The 25966-nt window shown below is 32.5% G+C and overlaps 2 protein-coding genes and 1 pseudogene across 2 annotated transcripts; 2 read left to right on the top strand and 1 right to left on the bottom strand.

The window, feature by feature from the left end:
- Nucleotides 1-1168: 1168 nt before the first annotated feature.
- Nucleotides 1169-7918, bottom strand: LOC110030182 (probable ran guanine nucleotide release factor). Its single transcript, XM_020732779.1, has 8 exons — nt 7775-7918; nt 7426-7588; nt 7312-7347; nt 7072-7209; nt 5211-5297; nt 4347-4394; nt 4202-4278; nt 1169-1502 (listed from the first exon to the last, which is right to left on the bottom strand). The coding sequence occupies exons 2-8, from the start codon at nt 7498-7500 to the stop codon at nt 1367-1369; spliced, it is 597 nt and encodes a 198-aa protein (XP_020588438.1). The 5' UTR covers nt 7501-7588; nt 7775-7918; the 3' UTR covers nt 1169-1366.
- On the top strand, nt 2482-3911 carry LOC110030180 (annotated as a pseudogene).
- A 3265-nt stretch (nt 7919-11183) lies between the features above and the next one.
- Nucleotides 11184-24807, top strand: LOC110030165 (heat shock protein 90-6, mitochondrial-like). The gene is made up of 20 exons (XM_020732763.1): nt 11184-11434; nt 12414-12611; nt 12764-12837; nt 13704-13829; nt 13985-14078; nt 14179-14262; nt 14656-14799; nt 14889-15002; nt 15363-15425; nt 15518-15592; nt 15686-15790; nt 18220-18351; nt 18429-18521; nt 18844-18921; nt 19037-19291; nt 19843-19945; nt 20964-21138; nt 21213-21318; nt 22473-22562; nt 24356-24807. The coding sequence occupies exons 1-20, from the start codon at nt 11312-11314 to the stop codon at nt 24539-24541; spliced, it is 2418 nt and encodes an 805-aa protein (XP_020588422.1). The 5' UTR covers nt 11184-11311; the 3' UTR covers nt 24542-24807.
- The last annotated feature ends 1159 nt before the right edge of the window (nt 24808-25966 follow it).

The raw sequence follows: 25966 nt of genomic DNA, 5'->3' as shown, positions 1-25966 counted from the left end.
GCTTATATAAAATATATATATATATATATATATATATACACACTCAAAATTTTTTAAAATTCAAAACTTTATTTATAAATTATTAATATTTAAAAATGTATATTTTCTATTTTATATCAAATATTTTCTTATCATATATTTTTAAATTGCTCAATTTATTTATCATTTTATTATAATATTAACTGAATTAATATTATCTTTTCTCTTTTTAATATAAAATAATCGGTTCTAACTCATAGACTTAAGCTGGAGCATAAATTTGAACTTGATCAACTAATTAAGTTTAACCTTAAATTGAGGGCTGCTCGAGCTCCAATCATTAACACCCTCTACTTTCTAGACATGTACAAATAATTTTTATTTTGGTGAAAACTCCATTGAATTTTATAATAAATTATAAAATTTCATAATATTATCCGTTCTAAACACGTAAAATTTTATATTTTAAAATCATAAAAAATTAAGAGAAAATTATTTTTAATATTTGTCAAAAATATGAATTTAAAAAGAGCTTAGATGCTATATACATGTAATATTAAATTTCCTAAAAATTAATTTAAATTTCAACAGAAAACTTCATAAAGTTCAAAATATATAAATTTTACATGACAAAAAAATAAAAATTTGATGAAGGTTTAATTATCATATGTTCATGAACTATACAATACAATAATATATATATATATATATATGTATTTCAAAAGAATGGCCGAAGATAATTATACGAACCCCCTCAAGGAGATTCGAACGAATGACCTGAGGGTACTTACGACCTTCAAAGAGACTGCTCTAACAGGTCAAAACTGAGGGGACTTACAATCTTGAAAGTGTTATATGTATAAATACATAAGAATTATATGATATACATGTAAATAACTCAAGATGCTAATGCCCATAAACTTTATGTATGTGCATTGTCTTGGTTGATTGTGTTATTCATTACAATTTTAAATAGAATTATTATTAGAGTATCATGACTTTGGGCCTCAGTGAGGCAGCATTTTACCAGTGTTTTACCGTGTAACTCAAATTCAATCAAATCGGCCCAATTCTAAATTCATCCCAAATGATCGAAGGTGTGAACTTCAAATTCATTCATATGTTACATTCTATCTGTAATTTTTCATACCAAACTCATAATTTCCTGAAATTCTGGTAAAAAAATTATAATACAAGACAAATCCTTCCTGTTTCATTGCCTGTAAAATAATTATAGTGAACAGAATACAGATAAGCCACAGTTTTAGATAAACCTTCTCTATCTAAAAATAAATAAATTACAGTCAAATAATTCTTAAAATCATATTAAAATAATATGTAAATATTTCCTTAACCAATACTTCCTAAAATCATATTAAATGATTAGTCAAGCCCCAGCACCAAAGAGATTCCAGTCAAGTACCTTAAAGCTTGCGGCTGATAGTTTAAAGACTTCTGCAACAGATAGGCTGCCAGAAACTGTTGGGTCAGCTTCCTCAATGCTTCCAGTCTCACTTAAGGAACTGTAATTAGAACAAGAACATAAATTTTTAGGGTTTCTGAATTTCATTATATGAAAAATAATCAAATTCTTATTTATTTTCATCTGATAAATCTCAAAAATCTCCACTTCGCAGGAATTTTCTTTGCTTAATTTCTAGGTAAATTTACATATGCAGCTTTCCGTAAATACGTAGCACACAATTCTAATGTATTTTCATATCTCAAACCTAAACTTTTGCATTTACATACATGACACTTTGGTACTCTAAACCTATGCATGAAAATGTATATTTCACTTTTAAGAAGTGGTAATAGTGCTATTTTTAATGTGATATTAAAGATTTAAGTGTTATGTGTGTAAATATGAAAGTTTAGCTGTGAGATATGTAAATACATAAGAATTGTTTACTAATGTAAATACCCCTAATTTCTATCAAACTATTCTTATTTGTGCATCTTCTACCTTTCGTCAATTTATTCGCTATCTTATCTTCAACGAATCTGCTTCCCACTTCGCTCTAAGATACTCATTTCTAATGTCTAAGTACATCTTTCACAATTTAAACCACAAAATAATTCATTACGATCTACCTCAATGAACTTAGTTATCAATGATTTCTTTATCTAATTCTAAATTCGATATAACATGATAATTTTAATGAGCTCTATCAAATATACATATTTTTATGATATTATTTTATTGCATAGTGCTCCTAAGTTTCATTTTACACTTCTACTTTAATGCTTAAAGTTATACTTCATAAATTTGCCCACACATTTATACTAATCAATCCAAGGTGTGCTTAATGCACACCACTTGATCCTTTACAAAATATTTAACAACTTCACAACTACTTAAATTGCCTATTTTGAAGATGCATTTATTCTGCTGAACGGTAGTTGTAAAAGAGTTGTGCGCTTTTCCAATATATATATATATATGTATTAAAAAAAGAATGACAGGAGTCTATTATACGAGCCCCCAGCCACCCTCATCTGCCTAACTATTCGAGGACCGCCCTCACTACCGGCAAACTGGCCAAAGAGAGATTCGAACCCGTTACCTAAGGGGACTTACAACCTTCAGAGAAGCTGCTCTACTAACAGACCACGGCTAGCGGCAGCGATCAAGTTTGAACTGTGAATAACTTTTCGAATTCCGAACCCTATGGATTATTTGGATTTGTTGTCTTGAGTCATTTGCTAACGTTGATCGATTTTATCAGATGGTATGCATTGCTAGTCTGCCAAGTTTTATCGTGCGGACTGGACATTTGTGGCGCTCCTCATCTTCGGGAAGGAAAAGCCAGATTGTTTTTTTTTTGTGGGATCTGGATGCAAAACTGCGAGTGAACCTTCCACAGAAAAATTAGGTTCAGTACTATCGGAACGCTGATGGCCACGTCGGGCACAACGCTGGATACTGGAGCCGTCTCTAATACCTTTCCAGAGGACTGTGATGAAGACAGCGAGGTAGATTATGTTAGCGGAGGTTGGAAAAGTGAGGATGCTAGATTGAGTTGTGGATACTCGAGCTTTAGAGGAAAGAGAGCAAGCATGGAGGACTTCTTTGACATAAGGAGCTCCACAATAGATGGGCAAACTGTTGATCTCTTTGGAATATTTGACGGTCATCGTGGTTCGCGTGAAGCAGAACTTTTGAAGGAGCCTTATTTGAAAACCTTCTTAAGCATCCAGAGTTTTAACTGACACAAAAAGGGCTATATGTGAGACTTATAAAAAAACTGATACCGACTTCCTAGATTCTGAAAGTAATACTTTCAGAGATGATGGTTCTACAGCTTCAACTGCAGTTCTAGTTGGCAAACGTTTATATGTAGCTAATGTTGGAGATTCACGTACTGTTATTTCAAAAGCAGGCAAAGCTATACCTCTTTCTGACGACCACAAGCCAAATAAAAGTGATGAGCGCAAGAGAATTGAGGATGCGGGAGGAGTTGTTATGTGGGCAGGCACTTGGAGAGTTGGAGGTGTGCTTGCAATGTCACGTGCCTTTGGTAATCGCCTGCTAAAGCAATATGTAGTGGCAGAGCCTGAGATTCAGGAAGAAGAAGTTGGTGAAGACTTGGACCTCTTGGTTCTGGCTAGTGATGGATTATGGGATTTTGTACCAAATGACGATGCAATTTCTCTCGCAAGAACAAAAGAAGAATCAGAGGCTGACGAAGTTGACTGAGACTGCTTTCTCTCATGGAAGTGCAGACAACATAACATGTATTGCTGTAAGATTTCAACACGATACTAAGGATAAAGATAATTCGCCTGCCGATCACCAATCAATCTAATTGTATTTTCAAGGCAGGGTGGAGGGAAAGGTTTTTTGTGTAGTATGGTGCATGTGTTTTTATCAATTCTGAACCTGTTCTTAGCATTTTGTTCATATGTTGTAAAATCTTATTTTGTTTGGATATTCATCGTACCATTGTGCATTCAAAAAAAAAAAAATTATATATATATATATATAGACACACACACAAACACACAACAACTTTCAAAAAAATCAATTTCTCAATGGCAGCTGTACAAACACTTCTATAAAGTTGCAGCTGTCCCCCAAACAAGTTTTAATATTTAGAGTAGCAAAGCTACATATGGATTTCAAGTCCAGTTTCAGATTAAATGGGGGAGGCAATGAGATAAAATGCAGACTAGCTTAACCACAAATATCAAAGAAACAGTTTTTGAGGTCGAGCCTTACTTGTCTAAAATTTGCTCATATGCAGTAATCAGCACATCAGTGCCAAATTCCTTGAGACGCAAATTTGCCAGATAAACCTTCATATAAAGAGATTTTAATAGAATTCCTCAACCTTTTTTAACAAAAATAGCAGCAACAAACTTACCCGCACACTTTTTTGTGCCTCCATTCCTTGGCTGTCTTTGGAAATGGTCTGTAATGATGGAAAAGAAGAGAAGAAATAGTAACCGCACATCAACAAGAGATGGTCTTAATAACTCCAAATTAAACTGGTATAAGAAAAAAAAGGAAGATTTACCTACATACAACTCTATTCCTATGCATTTACATATATAACAACTTTCCTATGCATGAAAAGATGTATTTCACTTTTTATAAGTTTAAAGCAAGCATTCTTTTTTATGTGATATGAATGATTCGGGCTGTATAAATATAAAAATCAAACTTTAGTTGCTAATACGTAAATACATTGGTATTAAGAAAACCTTAACCGGTTTGATTAATATCACCATAGTTATCTTATGTATTACCTATCTAACATCCAAAGTTTAATATTTACACTTATAATACATTGGAGTCATAAATATATGCATTAAAAGGTGTATTTCACCTTTTAAAAATTAGTGATGGCGGTATTTTTTATGTGATGTTAAAGATTTAAATTGTATGCACTTGAAAATGAATGTTCTGGTGTTAGATATCTAAATACTTAAGAATTTGTGGTATGCATTTAAATGCCCAAAGTAAAGGGAAATTTACATACATACCTCAAAATTCTTATGTATTTACCTATCTAACATCCAAGATTTGATATATGCACTTATAACACATTGATGTCATAAACCTATGTAAAAAAAGGTGTATATCACTTTTAAAAAAGTAGTGATTGTGATATTTTCGATGTGGTATGCATGTAAATATGAATGTTTAGGTGTCAGATATGTAAATACTTAAAAATTGTGTGGTATGCATGTGAATGTCCCGATAGAAAAAATAACAACAAACTTACCATTTGACCAACTGCTGTTTGATATATTACAGGACCATCTCTATATTGTAAGCCAGCAACTTCTATTGTTCCTGAGTGTTCTTGGACCTGCTTGCAGTGGAAAGAAAAAGAGCTTACACTGAAGTCCATTCTCTTAGGGCTTTTTCGGGATCTAATTTAATTTTTATTTTTGTTAATATTTTTTATTCATTTTTAAAAATATATTTTACTTAATGTATTTTTAATATATTTTTATCTTTTGCTTCTAAAAATAAATTAACATAATTTTAAAAACATTGAAAATAATGTTTAAGCAGCACAAATGCGTACAGAAATGAAAAAAATAAAGTGGAATTATCTTATTTATATAAAATGAGTTGGATGATTTACTCATAAGCAAGAACAGATGAGATAGGCATTAACAGTATTAATTATCTGGGGCATCAATATGAATACCACTCAATTCTTATGTATTTACATATCTAAGACCTAAATTTTGCTTTATTACATTTATACTCCCAAATATTTCATATTACATCAAAAATACCATCATTATAACATTTCAAAAGTGAGATAAATCTTTTTCATGCATAGGTAAGACGGCATGGACTTAGATAGGTAAATGCGTAGGAATTGAGTGGTATGTAAGTAAACTTCCTAATTAATTTTTTACTTAACAAATAAAAGGCTAAATCAATAAAATAATCACCATCATTAGCCTTAATGTAACTCTGTCAAGTATCATTTTAGTCCCAGAATCTGTAAAAGTGTTAATTTAGTTTCAAACTCTTTTAAAGGGGCGCATTTTCTGTCCGGACACCTGACGTACCTCTACGTGCGGTGCAGGTTCGTCCTGAGTTATTTTTAGGTTACTTCTGGGTTATTTTTAATAATGCCGAAATAACTCAGAAATAACTCAAAAATAAAAACCGCAGGTTATTTCTGGGATATTTCGAGATTATTGAAAATAACCCAGAAATAACCTGAAAATAACTTAGGAATACCCTGCGCCGCACGTAGAGCTACGTCAAGAGTCCGCACAGAAAAGTTTTTCCTTTTAAAGGGGGCGAATATAGTCCTCCTTGGGGTTTATTTCAGCCAATATTAAAAAAGTCAAGGGACTAATTTGCCATTTTTATTATACTCTTGAGAATTAAAAAGACTCCATGTAAATAGTCAAGAGACTATTTTAGAATTTTACTGCATTAAAAAGACACATTGGACTGTCCAAAGAAATTGGGGCATTTACATGCATAGCACAAAATTCTTATGTATTTACATCTCACACCTAAACTTTCATATTTAAATGCAGAACACTTGAGTCTTTGGTATCACCATTTTTTAAAAATCAATCACACATTTTCATTCATAGGTTTAAATAGGGGCATTTACGTACATAGCACATAATTATTATGTATTTACATATCTCAAGCCTAAACTTTCATATTTACACAAAGAACACTCGAATCTTTAATATCACATAAATAATAGCCCTACTATCATTTTTTTCAAAGTCAATTACACATTTTCATTCATAGGTTTAAATAGGGCATTTGCATACATATCACACAAAACACTCAAATATTTAATATCACATCAAAATTAACACTATTACCATGTTTTGAAAGTTAATTACACATTTTCATTTATAACTTTAAAGTACCAAAGTGCTAGATATATATGTAAATACCAAATTTTAGGTATGAGATGTGTAAATACATAGAACTGTGTGCCATGTATATAAATTTCCCTAAGAAATAACAAAAGCATCCAATAAGCCAATACATAGTTTTTTGAAGGAAAATTCTGAAAAACTTGCAATTTTCTGAACTAGTATTATTCTAAGTATGGCGAAAAAAGACTTTCATTATCTACTTCTTACCATGCTATCTTCTGCATCCTGTTCACGAGCAATGTCCCGAAGAAACCAAACGGCACTGGCATTGTCTTCAATCTCGCCTTTGAAATCCAAAAGCTCAAAAATTAGGGTTTCATCGCTGCTGGAATCCGCAAACGCCTCCTTTACAAATAGAAAGAAGACAAGACGATCAACAAAAATAAATATTAATAGAAGTTAAATAACGATCAAATTTTAGGTCAGGAAGAAGAGAATCCCTAAAACCTGATAATCGGGAACTTCTCTCACTTCACTCACATCCTGATCAACAAAACAATCAGCCATCATCGATCCACCAGTCGAAAAAGATAGATAAACGCATCAAAATAGTGAAACCACCTGAAATCTTAGCGGAAAGCAGCTCGATATTGCTCCCCCAAACAAGGGTCGTTCATAGTAATCGTCCCCCGGCATCTTCTCACAAATTTTCACAACCCAGATCGTCTCTTCATAAAACAAAAGTATAATCTCGAGCTAAAATCGCACTGCGGCGATCGCAAAACTGAAAAAGCAAAATAGTTTGAATCTAAGAGAATCATAAATGCAGCGAACTTACAATCACTGAAACATCTCGAGAAACCTCCGGAAAAAATTCATAATAATTAAGCGATCGGTATAAGAGAAAAGATTAACGACAGTGATTCAGAGATCAGCATAATAAAGGCAAAGTGATTGAATCAAAACTTACAATTCCATGGTGGATCGGCGAAATTCAGAATGGGGCATTGTTGAGAAACAAGAAAGAAGATCGGTGGAGGGCATAGCTGAGATCGAGAGAAAGTGTCGTATACGAAACTCTAATGCTTAGAGAGTTCAGCCGTTACCAATACGTGGCGTTTTGGAAATGCTTACACTATTTTGAGCGAGTTTCAATTTATTGTATAATTTGTTAATAAATTAATTAAAAATAATTTATTAATAAATTAGATGCGATGACTATTACAAATTTTTATTTTATAGAAAAAGTCAGTTCACTGTCAGAAAGCTGTCACCGCACCTATAGATAGGTGCAGTGTGAAAATACTGTTTTCAATGTTTTGAAAACGCATAAGTTCCAAAACATAGTTTACCCAAACAGAACAGCAACCACACCAAATAAGCTGCCTCAAACGGGCCCTAAATACAAGTTTCATTGTATCTTAAGCCCGTTTGCGGGCCACGATTCAGAATATGCAATTTACCCTTAAGCTCATAAACTACCTCAAAAGGCACCCTAAAATTATAATTATTTAACATATTTTAAATTAAGAAATAATTATTTTTACTAAACCAAATCCAAAATTAGGACATCATTCTTTTTTTTTTTTTCTTTTTGGTTATATTGAAGAGTTTATTGAATTTTATAGACTTTTTTCATATCAATGCACCTCTTTCCCGATGTGGGACAAAAAAATATTATAATTATGCAGTTCCCCCTCTTATGGTAACCATATATTACCATATGCATCAATTTTTTTTTTTGAGTATATGCATGCATGGCAGCATAATCTTATGTATTTACATATTTAACATAAAAATTAATATTTTTTTATAATTATATTGTCAAACCTTTTAAAAAATAATAATAATAAAATCTACTATTTCTTAAATACAATATAAACATTTATCTATTTTAATTAATTTGATCAAAACGAGCCTGACACGGACAAATAAACTTTTGTTTGACTTCAACTCATTTTTAAATTGATCTTAATTTGACTTTTGGTGCTATTTTTTATGTTTGTTTGTGCTTTCTTTGTCTTTATATATGTGGTATGCAGATAGAACATAACATATGGAGGTCATCTTCACTTTAAAGTTTGGTGCCCCAATGCTCATGGTGCTACGCCTAAGCTAATGTATAGCCGTATAGGCCATTTTGAAGTCAACAAACCCCTAACAAGACACTACGCCGCGCCCTAAAGAGCACGCCAATATTTTAACTTGTATATTTATGTAGATAACATTTGGATTTTAAAATAATATTAAAAAAATATTTTCATGCGTGTTTTTTATCTTATAATTTCTTATATTTTGATATGTTGCAACATTAATGCATTGATGCATCTCGAATGTCCATGACGGTGGACTAATTATTTATCAACTCTGCACTGCACAAAAATCTAACACATGCTCAGGTGATTAAAGGGAAGTAAGCAGAAGAAGACATCAATTTTTATGTGAAAAATCTTGAAAATAGGAGAAAACTACGAGGTCTAGCTCAAGTTGAAATAAATATATATGAATGATGAGTACACATGTCCCATTCTCCTGAATTAGGAAAGATAAAGGCCCGAAATTGATCGTTGCAAAATGAACAATAATAGTTCATCGATAATAGTCGTATTCTAATTGTAATGAATGTTGCTCTCGATGATAGTAGGTTGCATGGGTTATGGGCGATTGTTATGGAGGCAGTAATCTACCGTAAATATTGTGGATGGTAGTTGTAGCACCAGTTAGCCGTGTAAGTTGTAATTGAAAGTAGTGGTAGTTGTTAGTTATGTGGGTAGCAGATGGTTGTTTCCGAAGCATCGGTTGGCCATAGAAGTCGTAGTAGGAAGTTGCATGAGTTGTGAGTCACATAGGTTGTAGTTGATTACCTTGGGCGTAATGATGAGTTGTGATAACATCGATAGGTTATAGAGGTCATAATTGGGAATTATATGAGTTGTGGATTGCATAGGCCATAATTAGTAATTTAGATCTTAGTGGTGAGTTGTAATGACATTCATAGACTGTAGTGGCAGGAGTCGGGAGTTGCATGATTTGTAAGCCACATATGTCGTAGTTGGTCACATGTGTTATAGTGGTGAACTGTGATGACATATGTGTGCTGCATAGGCTTTACTTAGGAGTTGTGATGACATATGTAGGTCGTAGATGCCGTAAGTGAGAGTTACACTAGTTGTGACAATGCCTTTAGTTTAAAAATGTAGTAGTTGGGAACTGCATAAGCTATGATAATGCTTGTAGAATGCAAATGCCTAAGTTGAGAGCTGTAATAGCTGACCGCTGAGACCCGAGTTATGAGCTACACAAACCATGAATCACATAGGTCGTATTTTGTCATGTAGGTCATATTGGTGAGTTGTGATGTTGTTCATAAGATGTAGAGGTCAGAGTTGAGGACAACACTACATGCAAGCCACGTAAGCATAGTAGTGAGCTGTGAAAAGAAAGCTTTAGAAGTCCATATAATATCATCTTCGAGGTGTATCACTGCATCATCTTTGGGAGGAATAATTGCACCATATGTAAATCACATTGTGTTGCACCATTATTGGGGAGTGTCGTTTGCACTGTATATTTAATGTCGTATTGCTCCAGCGCGCACTTCATTGTTCCGCAACATGCACTGCAAAACATACATTGTGATTTTGCAGTGCATGTTGTGACTCCACAAGGGAGTTCACTGCAAGGAGCAGGTGCAACCAATTGTGGTCGATGAAAGAGGGTGATCGACAGTGGTAGATGTGGGCGACAGAGGTCGGTAGACGCGAAAGCTAGAGGAATTTGTCGGTTTTCGTTGCAAAAATGATGTTGAGCTTCATCTTCTTATCAGATGTTTGATATTCTTATAACTCCAAATCTATGCCCCCTTTTAGGAGAGAGGTCAAACTCCATTTATAGAGTATGAGAGAGACATTTCTTTAAATAAGGAAAGAATTCAGATAACTGTATCAAATAACTTAGAGAAATTCTTCCAATCAAACTACATTTAAAGAATATTTGAGTGTCTTAATAATGTTAGAATTGAGTGATATTAAGCTCTTTAAATTTATCTCGCTGAGATGATCCATTATAGTATAAGCATGTAACATTTGAAATCTGGTTGACCTCCAACTATACATTGAAAGCTTTAAAAAATAATTTAATGACATGATATTGACATGAGTTAAGTCAGATTAAACCAACTTTAATATTATTGAATTCATCACGTTGAAACCGTGAATTCAACAATATGTTTGTTGAAATCAAAGTTTTAGATGATTAGAAGTTATTGATCGCTTATCATACATTATACAAAATATTGTAAAGATTTAATTATTAGACATATTTAAGTATTTATATATTATTTATCATTTTTGATTCATCAGTCTCATTGAACGGCTGTGATGATTTGCCGTTGAAACCAGCTCCAGAAGCTTCAGCGTGTCGCGGTAACCCTTCTTAAACCCTAAGCCCTACAGAGCCGACCCAACGAATCGAGTGACGGAGTGCAGGAGAGGATCTCGACGGAAGAATGCTCGGCGCTTCCCGGCGATCGCTTTCTGCGGCGGTGCGCTCATGTGTTTGCGCGCATCAAAGCTGGCCGGCTCTCTTGGCCTCACCACACCACTCTCTGTTCCCCTCAGCTCAGAACTCGGTAAAATCCGCTCTTCTTCATATTCTTCTTTACTTTCTTCATAAATTGAAATCGTGATTTGGGTGGCTCGGTATTGATCTCCATTAAAATCTTTTGGAAACATTCAGCCTTTTGCCACAATTACTTGATGTTTGAAAAGGGGATTAAAGTCTGCCAATTTCTTAGCACTGAGAAACCATAACTGTATTTTTAACAAAAGAGAATCATCGGCCTGGCATTGATATTCATCGAAAGCTCTTCAAACAATTCAACATGAAATATTTGAGGAAAAAAAAAAAAATGATTGAAGATTTTCAATTTTCAGCACTCAGCGGCGATTCTCACATGTTTAAGAAACAGAGTTAAAAAATTAAAGAAGAGAGAGACTAATCCTGGTCCATTGTCTTGCGAACACCGTTATTAATATAATTCGTTCTTTCACACATTGGAAACGATTGTATTGGAGGCTCAAAGCATTCTCCTTTATCTTCATGCTTACATGTAGTTTCAGCAAATTTAAAAATCCCTGCCTTGAAAGCTTCCTATGATTTATTTTGGGGCATTTACATACATACGACTCAGTTCCTATGAATTTACATATATAATTCCTAACTTTTGCTTTTTTACATTTGCACCACCCATTTCTTTCATATCACATAAAAAGTACCACCATTTTAATATTTAATGGTGAAATGCACTTTTTCACGGTGGAATGTATGTAAAAAATTGAAGTTTAGATGTTAGATATATATAAATACATATGTATAGAGTTGTATGCATGTATATCTTCCTTTTCTTTTATGGTTAAAATCTGACTTGCACATCGATAATAACTGCAGAAAAGTATGATTTTTCTACAAGGCATCTTAAAAAAGCATGCTTTTTATTGATTACATTTTTTTCTTAACTAAAAAGGACACATTTTCGTTCATATTTAATACTTATATTATCTCTTAACTGTGACATTTCTGGTTTTATTTATTTCTTATAATTTTCCCAGGTTTGGGAGCATGAATCCAGATATCTCCCATCCTCCTTTCGCTTGTTTTCTATTCTATCTGCATCCAAAGCTTCTCAGTTGGGATTATCAGCGGCCCTAAATAGCAATCTTGTTGGTAGGCAGTATGAATCTACTGCTACTGCCATTGATTCTTCCGATGGAATACCTCCAGCAGAGAAATTTGAGTACCAGGCTGAGGTATGCCGTCTGAGCTAAAGCAATAAATATAGTACTTTTTTGTGCAATTTTTTGAGTCAGATAGGCATTTCACTCTTCTATCTGATTCATCACCGGGTAAGTCAGTGCTATTTTGGTAAAAGTTGTTGATTTGATAATCTTCTGTTTTATAGGTTAGTCGCCTCATGGATCTCATAGTTCATAGTTTATATAGCAACAAAGAAGTGTTTCTACGGGAGCTGATTAGGTCTGTAAGTCCTTGAATGCTTTAATAATGATTCTAGCTTCTTCATAAAACTCAATCTTTTAAGTTTTTTTGGAAAATTTACATGCATATCAATCAATTCCCATGTACTGACAGCCTAAACTTCAATTTTTACATATTTGTCTCCTTCTCTATGTATGAAAAGGTGTATTTCAGTTTATAAAAGTTTAAACAGTGGTATTTTTGATGTAATATGAAAACAATTGGTGGTACAAATGTAAAATGCAAAATTATATGTGTTAATATGTAAATACATAAAAATTGGGTGGTATGTATGTAATGCCCCTAATTTCTTTGTTCCAACTATTGAGGGACTTCTACATTAATATATTCTTACTCCATTATGATAACATAGATTGCATTTTAAGAGTGATTTGTCATCATCCTTTTATCCCTTGAATAATTGAAGTTGTTTCCTGAGCATTATCACACTAGGTAAGTGTAAGCACATAAAATGGTGGGTCATTTACATTTTACATACACGTCACCCAATTCCTTTGTATTTACATATCTTACACAAAAAAGCTATGCTTTTTTACATTCAGTCCACTAAATAGATCATATCACATCAAAAAGAACACTTTTTTAGTTTTTAAAAAGTGAAATGTCCCTCGCCTCGCATAGGAAAGATGTTATATATGTCAAAATTGAAGTTTAGGTGTTGGATATGTAAATGCATTGGAATTGAGTGGTATGCATATAAACATTCCCAAAAGGTAAGAGTATTTTCATAGTATTTCTTTTGGTGCTATTTCATTTTTAACATGATATTCATATCACCTTCTAAAATCCATGCAATTCATTATCTCCAATGAAGGTACTTATTGCAATGAATTTTCTTGTAACAGTAATGCAAGCGACGCTCTCGACAAGTTGCGTTATTTGAGTGTTACTCAGCCCGAACTCTTGAAAGATGCTGTCGATCTCAACATTCGGATTCAAACTGACAAGGACAATGGAATAATAACTTTGACGTGAGTCTAAATAGTTTCTGTCAATGCGGCAATCATTGCTTTTCTTTTGGGAAAATTTACATACATAACATACGATTCTCATATATTTACATATATAACATCCTTAGTTTGATATTTACACTTGTAATTATCTGGAATTTTACTTAACTTTCCAGTGATTCTGGAATCGGCATGACGAGGCAAGAGCTTGTTGATTGCCTTGGAACTATTGCTCAGAGCGGAACAGCGAAGTTTTTCAAGGCTTTGAAGGTTGTGAATATCAGAAAAAGCAACTTTTTTATCCTTCTAAATTTATGCAGATATCCTCAACTTTGAATGTGTTTTAGAACGGATAGATTTTCTTTTACAGGATAGTAAGGAAGCTGGTGCTGACAGCAATTTAATTGGCCAATTTGGGGTGGGATTTTACTCGGCCTTCCTTGTTGCTGACAAGGTATTCTCATTCTTTGCATCTCTTCTTTTTAACTGGATTTTAATGTTTTGCAAGGCAAATTGTAATCCCACAGGAGCTATTTTTTGTTAGCCTCTTTATGTCATTAATATTAGGGAAAATTTATAGGTAGCACACAATTCTTATGTATTTACTTCTCACACCTAAATTTTCATATTTATGTATATAGCACTTTGCTTTGCGTGCAAATATGACAGCCTAGGTGTGAGATATGTAAATACGTAAGAATTGTGTGCAATGTATTTAAACACCCATTAATTTAATATGATCATTGCTTTTGTATGTCTTAAAACTGACAGTCCATGTGCACCGATTCCCATCCAAACATTGCTATCAACTCGATGATCTTACAATCTGTTTTAATTTTATGAACAGGTAGTCGTTTCAACAAAAAGTCCAAAATCGGACAGGCAATTTGTCTGGGAAGGAGAAGCTAATGCTAACTCCTATACAATAAGGGAGGAGACTGATCAGGATAAGCTTATCCCAAGAGGAACTCGCATTACATTGTATCTCAAGGTTTGCAGCAGCATGATTTTGTAATATCTAAGTTTTGTGAGTTCTTTAAAGTTTGTCTTGATGTTTATTTTGATTTATTCTGACATCAGCGCGATGATAAGGGATTTGCTCATCCGGAGAGGATCGAAAACCTTATAAAGAATTATTCTCAGTTTGTTTCCTTCCCAATTTATACTTGGAAAGAGAAAGGTTTCACTAAAGAGGTTTGTATTGATATTTTGCTATTTGTTCAAGTTTTCTCGTGGTTCCTAAATGCTTTTGGAACTTCACAAATCATTTATTGGATAATTTACAGATGCAGCATACAATTCTATTTAAATATTTCACACTTATGCTTTCAGATTTTCATACATAACACTTTAAATGCTATTTCACTTTCATGAAAAGGGGTAATAGTGCTATTTTTTATATAAGTATTACAAATTTGAGTGCTATTGGTGTAAATATGAAAGTTTTGGTGCGAGATATGTAAATACGTAAGAATTGTGTGCAATTTATGTAAAAGCCTCTTATTTATTTTTCGTGTGAAGCTTTTACTAGAGTATACTAATGTTATGTTGCAGGTTGAGATTGATGAGGAGCCAACAGAAGCTCAGAAGGATGCTGAAGAAGATGGTAATGTTGAGGTACTGATAACAGAATTCTACTTTGATTTTTTGATCCATAGATTTTAATAAAATTGCATAAAGAATGATTAAAAATACATTTTGACCTGCAGAAGAAAAAGAAGACTAAAAAGGTTATTGAGAAATATTGGGATTGGGAACTTATAAATGAGACCCAACCTATATGGGTAAGTGCTCGTTCAGTGTCTAATCTCCGATTAATATACTCTTGTTTGTCTTGACAAGCAAAGTTATGCTCTCATGCTTGCATGTTTTTTCAGCTTCGTAGCCCTAAAGATGTCACTACAGATGATTACAATGAATTCTACAAGAAGACGTTCAATGAATATGTCGATCCTTTGGCTTCTTCGCATTTTACGACAGAGGTGCCTCTTATGTTACTCTTTTTGGTTAAACTTTTGGAAGATTTATATAAAACCATTAAATTCGTATTTATTTGCATATCTAACATCCAAAGTTCAATTTTTATGTATATGCCCCCAAAAAGATGTATTACACTTTTTAAGAGTTAAAATATTGATATTTTTGACGTGGTATGAACGTAAAAATTAAAGTTTAGGGGTTAGTTGTGTAAGTACATAAGAATTGAGTGCTATGTATGTAAATGCCCCTAAAATTTTTACTTTGCTTTGCACTGAAACTATTATGTTGCCTACAAACAAACTATTAGTTTATTGGTTTTACTTTACAGAGCACTATTTTGTCATTAGCACGAAGGAAAGTCTATTGTTTTTCCATAGGCGTAGAAAATTGTTATAAAAAATTTAGGATAGCAAGGATTGTTGAACTATTAGTTTTACTTTATAGAGCACTATTTTGTCATTAGCAAGAAGGAAAGTCTATTGTTTTTCCATAGGCGTAAAAAACTGTTATAAAAAATTTAGGATAGCAAGGATTGTTGAAACAACATGTGCATTAATTATTGCACAGTGTATCAAAATATATAATAGATAATTATTTGAGGTTAGATTTTCTTCCAAGCTTAAGTTGGTTTGCTCTCCAAATATTTACACTCAAATCTCTTTCAAGTTGATTTTGTAGAACTTAATTGTTTTGTTTTTTTTTTGCTTTATGGATTCAAATTGAGAACCCGAAGCATTTAAGTTTTTTAGATATTCAATTAACTAAAAACTACTTATATGAGATCAAAGTTATGTTTCATTGTTGTAGTGCTATGGGGGATGGAGCATTATCCTTTTTAGTGTTGACATTTTGAATTGAAAAAAATTGGCTCTTTAGTTTGAAATGATAGGACTAATGATTCTCGTTTCATATGTATGTGCACAAATTTCATCTAAATTTAAGTTAATGATATATTTTTAACTTATCGCGACCTATCTCGGGAGCTTAGAATTACCCATGCGGGAACATATGATGATCAAACGGGGCTTAATTTATATCTACAAACTCGAAGGTTAATATCAATTTAAAAATTCATAAATAATCTCAAAATGTCAACATTTAATACAACGAAAATGTCATTAATCTAAAAGGTTTGCTAACTTATTCCTCAAGGTGTTCTAAAATTTTGATTTATATATATAATAATAATAATAATAATAATAATAATAATAATAATAATAATAATAATAATAATAATAATAATAGAATTTAGAAGGCAACATGAATGCTTGTTAAAATAAATCAATATAAAATTATTCGGCACTTCTTATCTAACAGTGTTAACTTAAGAGTATTTGAATAGTCAATTAGACGAATTAGAAGAAACCTTATATTTTCCGTTTCGTTTTTATATATTACACCCATCATATGAGAACTGTTTAAATTGTCCCATTTATGAATTTTAATTTCAATATTATCCTTCTTTGTTTGCTAGAGTACCTTAGTATTCCAGTTGGTATCATGTGAGGATAAATTCTATTAGTCTACATATACATACAATCTCTCCCATATAAATTTTTTTTTTCATTTGATTAAATTATTTTCTATAATAAATTGTATATAAAATGAATAACTTAGGATGTTGAGATGATTATAGCATTCATTGCAACACGGCCAATGCATTTAATAAAAAAAATAAAATCTTGATTGATTTCACATTAATGATGTGTTGAATAAGTATCATTGGATGCATTTGGGTTAGAAGAAATAATATCATTTCTAAAATTCAGAAATACAACTTAATTTAGGACTTAATTTTCTAAATTTAATCTTGAAAACATCTCACATCTCCATTAGTTGATACATCCGACCATACATAATTACATATAATACATTCTTATTGCAGAATTTTATGTATGTATTAATATAATTTAATTATCTTGTTTAATGATATTTTTCTTTTGCTTAAATGGTAGCATATGCCCCTGCAACCATTCATATTTACAAATTAATACCTGTGACTTTCATGAAATAATTTAGGGGCATTTACATACATGCCACACAGTTCTTATGTATTTATGTATCTTGACATCTAAAATTTCATATTTACATGCGTAACACTCAAATATTTAAAATCACGTGAAAAATACTACCCTATTTATTAACTATTTGAAAGTAGAATACACCTTTTCATGCATAGGTTTTATGACACCAAAGTGTTGTAAGGATAAACATCAAACTTTAGGTGTTAAATATGTAAATGCATAAGAATTATGTGGTATGTACGTAAATTTTCCAATATTTTATTGTGAATAGCAAAGCAATGTTCAGTCATTTTTAAAGAAGACAATGGCTTTTATGAATAAGCCTTGCATGTAAAATTTAAGCGAGTTCTGTGATCTGTGACAAGTTGTTTTTGTAAGCTCATCTAACCGAGTTCTTTTTATTGCAGGGAGAAGTGGAGTTCAGATCCATTTTGTTTGTACCTGCTGTGAAAAAGGAGGATATGTTGAATAATAAAACAAAGAACATAAGGCTTTATGTTAAACGCGTATTCATATCAGATGACTTTGATGGGGAACTGGTGAGCGAATTTTGTCTGCGTAACACTCGTTATATTTTATCATTAGTCTGTTAAACAAATTTTATCTATATGAATAGTTCCCGAGATATTTGAGTTTCGTGAAAGGCGTCGTGGATTCAAATGACCTTCCTCTGAATGTCTCGCGCGAGATTCTTCAAGAAAGCCGCATCGTAAGTATACCAACATTATTTTTATTGGGGCATTTGCATACTTACCCCCCAATTGCTATTTATTTACATATATAGTACCTAAACTTTGTTTTTTTACATTTGTACCACCCAAAACTTTCATTTCTCATAAAAAAAATCAACTTTCTTAATCTTTAAGAAGTGAAATACACCTTTTCATACATAGGTAACGTGGTATGTATGCAAAAATTGAAGTTTAGCTGTTGGATATGTAAATTACATAAAAATTGAATGGTATGTAGTAAATGGGTAATATTTTTTTTGTGTATTTACCATGTCATAATTCATTCTTCGACATGCCTAGGTACGAATAATGAGGAAACGGTTAGTTCGCAAGGCATTTGATATGATATTGGGAATTTCTCTTAGCGAAAACAGAGATGTAAGTCTTTAATTTTTTTCTTAAACTAAAGCTAATCATACTCATTTGAATTATATTTTCTGGTTGCATTTTAATGCACCAAGAATTTCTGTGGTTTGCTCTGTAATGCCTTCAGGATTATGATAAATTCTGGGACAATTTCGGCAAATTTTTAAAATTGGGATGCATTGAAGATCATCCAAACCACAAGCGCATTGCGCCACTTCTCAGATTTTTCTCGTCTCAAAGTGAGGAAGAGCTGATCAGCTTAGACGAATATGTGGAGAGTATGAAGCAAGATCAGAAAGATATCTACTATATCGCGTCGGACAGCTTGACAAGCGCAAAGAATGCTCCTTTTCTTGAGAAACTTTCTCAAAAGGATTTTGAAGTAATTTCTCGTTATAATGGGTTTCTCTATTTGACAAAATTATTTTGAGCTCTCTGATTAACTTAATGAGATTGTTTATAAATGGTCGTCCGACACTTTCAAAAACAACAACAACAACAAGCTTTTATCCCACTAAGTTAAATGGTTGTCCGACACTTTCAAAAACAACAACAACAACAACAACAACAAGCTTTTATCCCACTAAGTGGGGCCGGCCACATGAATCCTTTTTCTTCATTGTGCTGTATTAGTTGCACAATGCTTTAAATGATTCATATCATTATTTTTTAGACAAAGTTTTACACTTGTTGTCGACTACTTAATGCAATCCTCTGACTTTTTGCAGGAGGTTATTTTAATCCCAGAGTTATAAAATATCAATGTAGTTCCTAGACCCTATTAATATGGAAATAATCCTTAGTGAGGACTATTTTATCCTCCATTAAAAGAGTTTGATGACTAATTTAACACTTATCAACTTTTAATGGGACTAATTTGGCACTTTACTCTTAACTTAATTCTGTTTTTTATGAATTTGTTCTTTGTTGCAGGTTCTATTCTTAGTTGACCCCATGGACGAACTTGCTATCCAGAACCTGAAGTCCTACAAGGAAAAAAATTTTGTTGATATCAGCAAGGAGGATTTAGATCTTGGTCAGTTTTATTATTATTATATTTGTAAAGAGTTACTTATTTTCACTGTGTGATAATTACCACCACTACCATTTTCAGAAGTCTTATCCTTACTACTAATTCAAATTTGGATGATTTACATGCACACCACTCAATTCTTATGTATTTACATATCTAAGACTTAAAAATTGACTTAAACTTCATTTTTTACATGAATGCACTTTTATCTATTGCATAAAAGGTGTATTTAACTTCTTAGAAGTTAAGATGGTGGTATTTTTGATGTGATTTGAAAGATTTGAGTGGTATAAAATATAAAAATGTAAAATTTAGGTGTAGATACGTAAATACATAGGATTGTTTAAATTTTGGATGGTATGTATGTAAATGCCCATTCAAATTTGTGATGATAACGGTTAAAACTTAAAGGGTGTATGATTCCTTCACACAATCCTGTGCAAACAATATACTTTCTAGCATAATTTCTAGCTGATTACATACGCACTAAACGATCCCCTAACGGTTAAAACTTAAAAGGTGTATGATTCCTTTACACAATCCTGTGCAAACAATATACTTTCTAGCAGAATTTCTAGCTGATTACATACGCACTAAACGATCCCTTAGGTAATTACATATCTAACACTGAAATTTTAATAATTTCAAATATAACACTTACAAAAACATCACGGAAAAAATAACACTAATGCTAGCTTTTTTAATTTAAAAACACCTTTTAATGTATAGGTTTTGATATGATTATGCTACCGAAGTGTTATATCAAACTTTAGGATTTTGTTTTTGGAAAAAAAAGTTGTGGTATGTATGTAAATTTCCTTTTTTTCATTGGATTTTGTTTGTATGTGAGCAACTTTTTTTTTTTTTTAATGTAACATTTGAACTTAAATTTTTACTTACATGCCACCTATTCTATGAATGATTCAGTGGTATTAATGTAAAAGGTAAGGTTCTGGTATATATGTAAATGCCCCTTTTTATGGATCTGTTTTAAGATTTCTCCACTTTTTTTCCGCCATAGGTGATAAGGACGAGGAGAAGGAGAAAGAAATCAAGCAAGAATTCATCCAGACCTGTGATTGGATAAAGAAAAGATTGGGTGAGAAAGTTGCGAGTGTTCAGATTTCGAACCGCCTCAGTTCCTCGCCATGCGTTCTAGTTAGTGGAAAATTCGGTTGGTCGGCGAATATGGAGAGGTGAATGATTCTCTTCTCTCATCATCTTCTCCCTCTATCGAAGTTCCAGAAGGCTAATCCATGGTGTTTTGCAGGTTAATGAAAGCACAAACCCTAGGAGATACTTCTAGCCTTGAGTTCATGCGCTCAAGAAGGGTTTTTGAAATTAATCCCGAGCATCCAATTATTAAAAATCTGAAAGTAAGTCTCTTAATCTGTAAATAAACCTCAGGTTCTTCTTTTTCTGGATTATTTTATTGGGGCATTTTTATACATATCATTCCATTCCTATTTGTTAACATTTGAAACACCTAAATTTTATTTTTTACATTTAGACTATCCAAATCTTTTATATCAGATGAAAAATATCACCATTTTAACTTTTAACATGTAAAATACTCCTTTTTTGCATGTAAAATTTGAAGTATGTGTTAGATTTGTAAATACATAGGAATTGAGGGATATGTATGTGAATCTTCCTATTCAATTTTGGAAGTGAAGACAATAACTTAAATTTAATGAGATTTGTTTTGGGCATCTACATATCAATCTTCCTATTTAATTTTGGAAGTGAAGACAATATCCTAAATTTAATGAGATTTGTTTTGGGCATCTACATATATACCACACATAAGTATTTACATATCTAACATCCCAACTTGAGGATTTACATTCTTAGCACTCAAGTCTTTTAACATCCCATCAAAAAATACCATTTTAACTAACTTTTTTTAAAAGTCAAATGCATCTTTTATGCGTAGGTTTATAGCACAATGGTGTTATAAATGTAAAAATCCAACTTTAGGTGCTATATATATAAATCCATAAGAATTGTGCGGTATGCATGTAAATTTCCCCTTTTTTTACTGCAAAATTTAGCAAATGTGGCAGGCTTTTCAAATAATGAGTTTTTAGTTTCAGGTTCTGAATTATGGTTTATTTGGAAGTGGCGAGTTTTATTTCTAATAAAACCATTCTTAGCATGATCTCCTGATGTGTATCACATATGGTGAATTGAACTTTGGTTGATGAAATCCTTTTTATGTTCTTGACTTCTTTTATTTTAAGGCATTTACATACATACCAACCAACCCCTATGTATTTACATATCTAACACCTTAACTTTTGTTTTTTTACATTTATTCTTCCCAGAACTTTCACATCACACATTAAATTGCCACTTTTTCAATTTCTTATAAGTGAAGTACTCCTTTTCATGCATACATAAGGTAGCATATATGTAAACATTGAAGTTTAGGTTTATATATGGATATCCTAAAGAATAGAGTAGTATTTATGTAAATTTTTTCTCCTTTTGTTTTTATGTAACTCCATAATATTATTATCTCTGACAGGTTGCTAGTAAGAGTTACCCTGATGATCCTGATGCTCTCAGGGCAATTGATCTTCTTTATGAAACCGCTCTGATTTCAAGTGGCTTTACAGTGAGTTCCATTATGCATCCCTTATTTTTATGTGCTTTCCTTTCCTTTTTGTGAACACTTAACGCGCGCGCGCGCACACACTCTCTGCTTTGGATCCAAAATTTAATGCATGATTCAAGTTGTGGCGGGCTTACCGTGTTATTGAAATGATATCACTACGGTTACGAGAAATTATTACGTGCAAATTACGTATGTAGCTCTACGTCGGGAAGACACATCTGTGTTTTCATAGTTGTCTCTTTCTATTTTAGTATACAACGAGTACATGACAATACAAAGCTTTGCTCTCCAAAAGAATAAGCCAAGTGTATACTCGTTTACTTATATGGCGGTCGGCCAAAAATTTACCCGACATGCTAATTTGACTTGAAGTTAACTCGAAAAATCTAGGTTTTGGTTGATTTGAATAATTTTTCTGTTGAGGTCGGGTTCGTGTTAGATACCTTAACCCTTTTTATTTTTTTCAAGTTGGGTTTGGGTGACTTGCCAACCCCCCTAAGTAACTCGGAATTGAACCTATAGATTACATCCAAGTTGACTTGAGTGGCTTTATGCCTTTGTTAAATATGTTATTTGGGTCGAGTTCAGGTTGGTAGGTTGGATTTTGGTTGGACTTTCTTATCTGCTTGATATTCAGGTTGGGTTCAGGTATAAGCAATTTCAAGTGGAGTCAATTTTGGGTCAAACCGAACTCTACCCATCAACCTAATTTGACACCCCTATATGCTCATTACATTTAGTTATGATATGTTTTTTTTAATGAATTCAGTAAGAAATTTTATTTCATCAAAAAAAATAATTATAAGGTTGTGGCCAATAGTTCTACTAAACCCCAAACACATACGGTCTCACACAAAGCAAATAAAATCCTAAGAATCATTAGCCAATAATACAACTCACACAAAAAGCTTAGAAACTATTACTAGCACGAATAAAAGGGATATTCAAACAATCCCCTTTAAACAACCTGAGAATCCAATTCTCTTCTCGCAGCTCAATTAGCACATTGATTTCCTTCTTGATGAATAAACGACCACTGGACCTGCACATGCTCAAGTAAAGCAATTTTTTTTTTTCATATGAATAATCAAATGCCAAGGATACGTATTTTTCACATTACAATAATTCCACAGCTCCAAAGAATCCATTTCTATACAATTTTATTACAACCACATCTTACAACAAGGTTCAAAGTAGTAATCACCACCTCAACCTCTCTGCACAAATAGGTGAAGAAGCAATAACCGACGCATAAAACCACAACACATATGCACTAGAATAGTTCCTGCACACACCTCTCATATCAATAAATTAATTATTCCAACTACCATCCATATTGAATTTTAAAAGCCCTTTCTTAGGTTTTGTCCACAGAACAAATCCTAGGAAGGAATTGTAATATTGAACCTATAAGAAACCTTTAGCAAATCCATACTAACAATAAGTTATGATATGCAAGTTCACACAACTAATAATTTATCGTTAGGGGCAATTAGCATCCAAAATATTGCAATTTACAAATCTGGACCCTCTTTCATCCACTTTTACAAATCTAGCATTCGAAATATTGCTATTTACAAACTTGCTCAAATATCAAAATTCATGATATTGTTTATTTTTATCAAATTCTCAATGATTTGTTTGTGGCATGTTTTTAAAAGCATCAACTCGGTGCTAGATTTTGTAAGTAGCAATGCTTAAGGTTCTGCGTACGTTTCGTTAGTGGCGATTTCATACATAGCATGGATCGTCACATAGAATATGTCTCACTGATTAAATGGTGCGTATTGCAGCCGGATAACCCCGGGGAGCTCGGAGGAAAGATTTATGAGATGATGGGCATGGCGCTCGGAGGCCGGTGGGGCGAAACCTCTCAAGCAAACTATCATGACTCACCGAGCCAATCTACTCCGTTTCATACCACTGAGCCGTTGGAAGCTGAAATCGTTCATCCAGTTGAAGCTGCAGAGCAGAAATGAATGAAAATGGTATTCTGCTGTTTCTGAGCTATTCACTCCATTTTTTATCTATGCAAAAAGATGTGCTCATCTTATGTAATTGGTATGAGTTTTTGAATAGGCGCATATTACTTACAGTGGTTCATATATGAAAATGTATTTTTGTGGGATCAAAATGTAAAAGAGGGATTTGATGGTGTAATGCTTGCTTGCTTGATCTCTATATATTTGGATTTTGTTATTTGCTTGCTTTTCAGTTAGTGCTAGACTTTCTGTTTTCTTGGGAAGATTTACATATATACCACTTGATTTTTTATGAATTTACATATCTAGCATTCTAAACTTTTGTTTTTTATGTAAATGCCTCTTTTTTTTTTTTTTCGGCTTTATTTGCTTGCTTCCTCAATTAGAAAGATTTTACTTCGGAAATGTAATATTTTGATAAATAATATGTATGTTCTATGTAATTTTTTAGAATATAAATATATATTTGATGTCATTATTGTTATATAAGATCAAGTATTTGTAAACTTTATGTTTTTGAACGGTCACAAATTTTAAATTTATGTATAATCAAGGCCAGTTTGGGGCAAGCTAATAAGTGCGGGCGGTGTTTTGAAAACGCCGTCGTACCGTTTGGTTCGCACGTTTCACCAGTTTATCAAAAATCGCGTTTGAGTTTTTACACTAAACGCAGGCCTTGAGCTGAACCTTGCGGCCCGCTTGCGGGCTGCGATTCAGGATAAGTAACTTATCCTTAAATGTACAAGCTGTCTCAAACGCACCCTAAATTTATGGCATGTATGTAAATTTATAAATGCCCCTTCATTATAATAAAATTTTAAATTCATGTAAAATTTCAAATAGATCCAAGCAAAAAAAAAAGCAATTATTGCAAGAGCATGTAAAATAGTAGTTAATTATTTTGAATATTGCATATATTTTTTCTATCAACAAATAATTAAGGGTTTATTTAAGGTCAGTTGTAGTTTATTAATAAGCTGTTGATTAGCAGTTGATATAAATAATCTGTTGATTAGCAACTGAGCCGAATAATTTGATTGGTTGTTTGGTTTGTGTTGTTGAAAAATAATTATTTTATAATTATTTATGGATAAATGATAATTTTACTCATATTCATGTCATAATGTTATTTGTAATTGAACCGTCATAGTAATAATTACAAATCTTTTATCCAACCAAAAAAAAAAACTTTTATCCCAACTTAGGAATTTGAAGCAACATCAAAATGTTTGTAGGTAAATCCATAAGAAAGGTAAGAAATTTAGTAAGTATTAGTTCTTTCCAGTTTAATGTAGGAGAAGGCTAAAAGAAAAACGAGAGAACAAGAGTGAAGATCCCCAATCTAAATTAGACATAACTTATCTGAACAACAACTCCAAATCAAAACTAAACAACTTTAAACAATTCCTCATCAAATCCCAA

The sequence above is a fragment of the Phalaenopsis equestris genome, unplaced genomic scaffold (assembly GCF_001263595.1).
Source record: "Phalaenopsis equestris unplaced genomic scaffold, ASM126359v1 Scaffold000670, whole genome shotgun sequence".
Taxonomy (NCBI): Eukaryota; Viridiplantae; Streptophyta; class Magnoliopsida; order Asparagales; family Orchidaceae; genus Phalaenopsis; species Phalaenopsis equestris.
This window is presented reverse-complemented; position numbering and strand designations above follow the sequence as displayed.

Coding starts and splice junctions, on each gene's coding strand:
- LOC110030182 (XM_020732779.1), bottom strand. CDS start 7,500: ATGCCGGGGGACGATTACTATGAACGACCCTTGTTTGGGGGAGCAATA. Junction 7,210..7,311: donor GAGAAGTTCCCGATTATCAG/GTTTTAGGGATT, acceptor CTATTTGTAAAG/GAGGCGTTTGCGGATTCCAG. Junction 1,503..4,201: donor TATGAGCAAATTTTAGACAA/GTAAGGCTCGAC, acceptor TTCTAATTACAG/TTCCTTAAGTGAGACTGGAA.
- LOC110030165 (XM_020732763.1), top strand. CDS start 11,312: ATGCTCGGCGCTTCCCGGCGATCGCTTTCTGCGGCGGTGCGCTCATGT. Junction 14,079..14,178: donor AGTTTTTCAAGGCTTTGAAG/GTTGTGAATATC, acceptor TTTCTTTTACAG/GATAGTAAGGAAGCTGGTGC. Junction 21,319..22,472: donor CAATTATTAAAAATCTGAAA/GTAAGTCTCTTA, acceptor TATCTCTGACAG/GTTGCTAGTAAGAGTTACCC.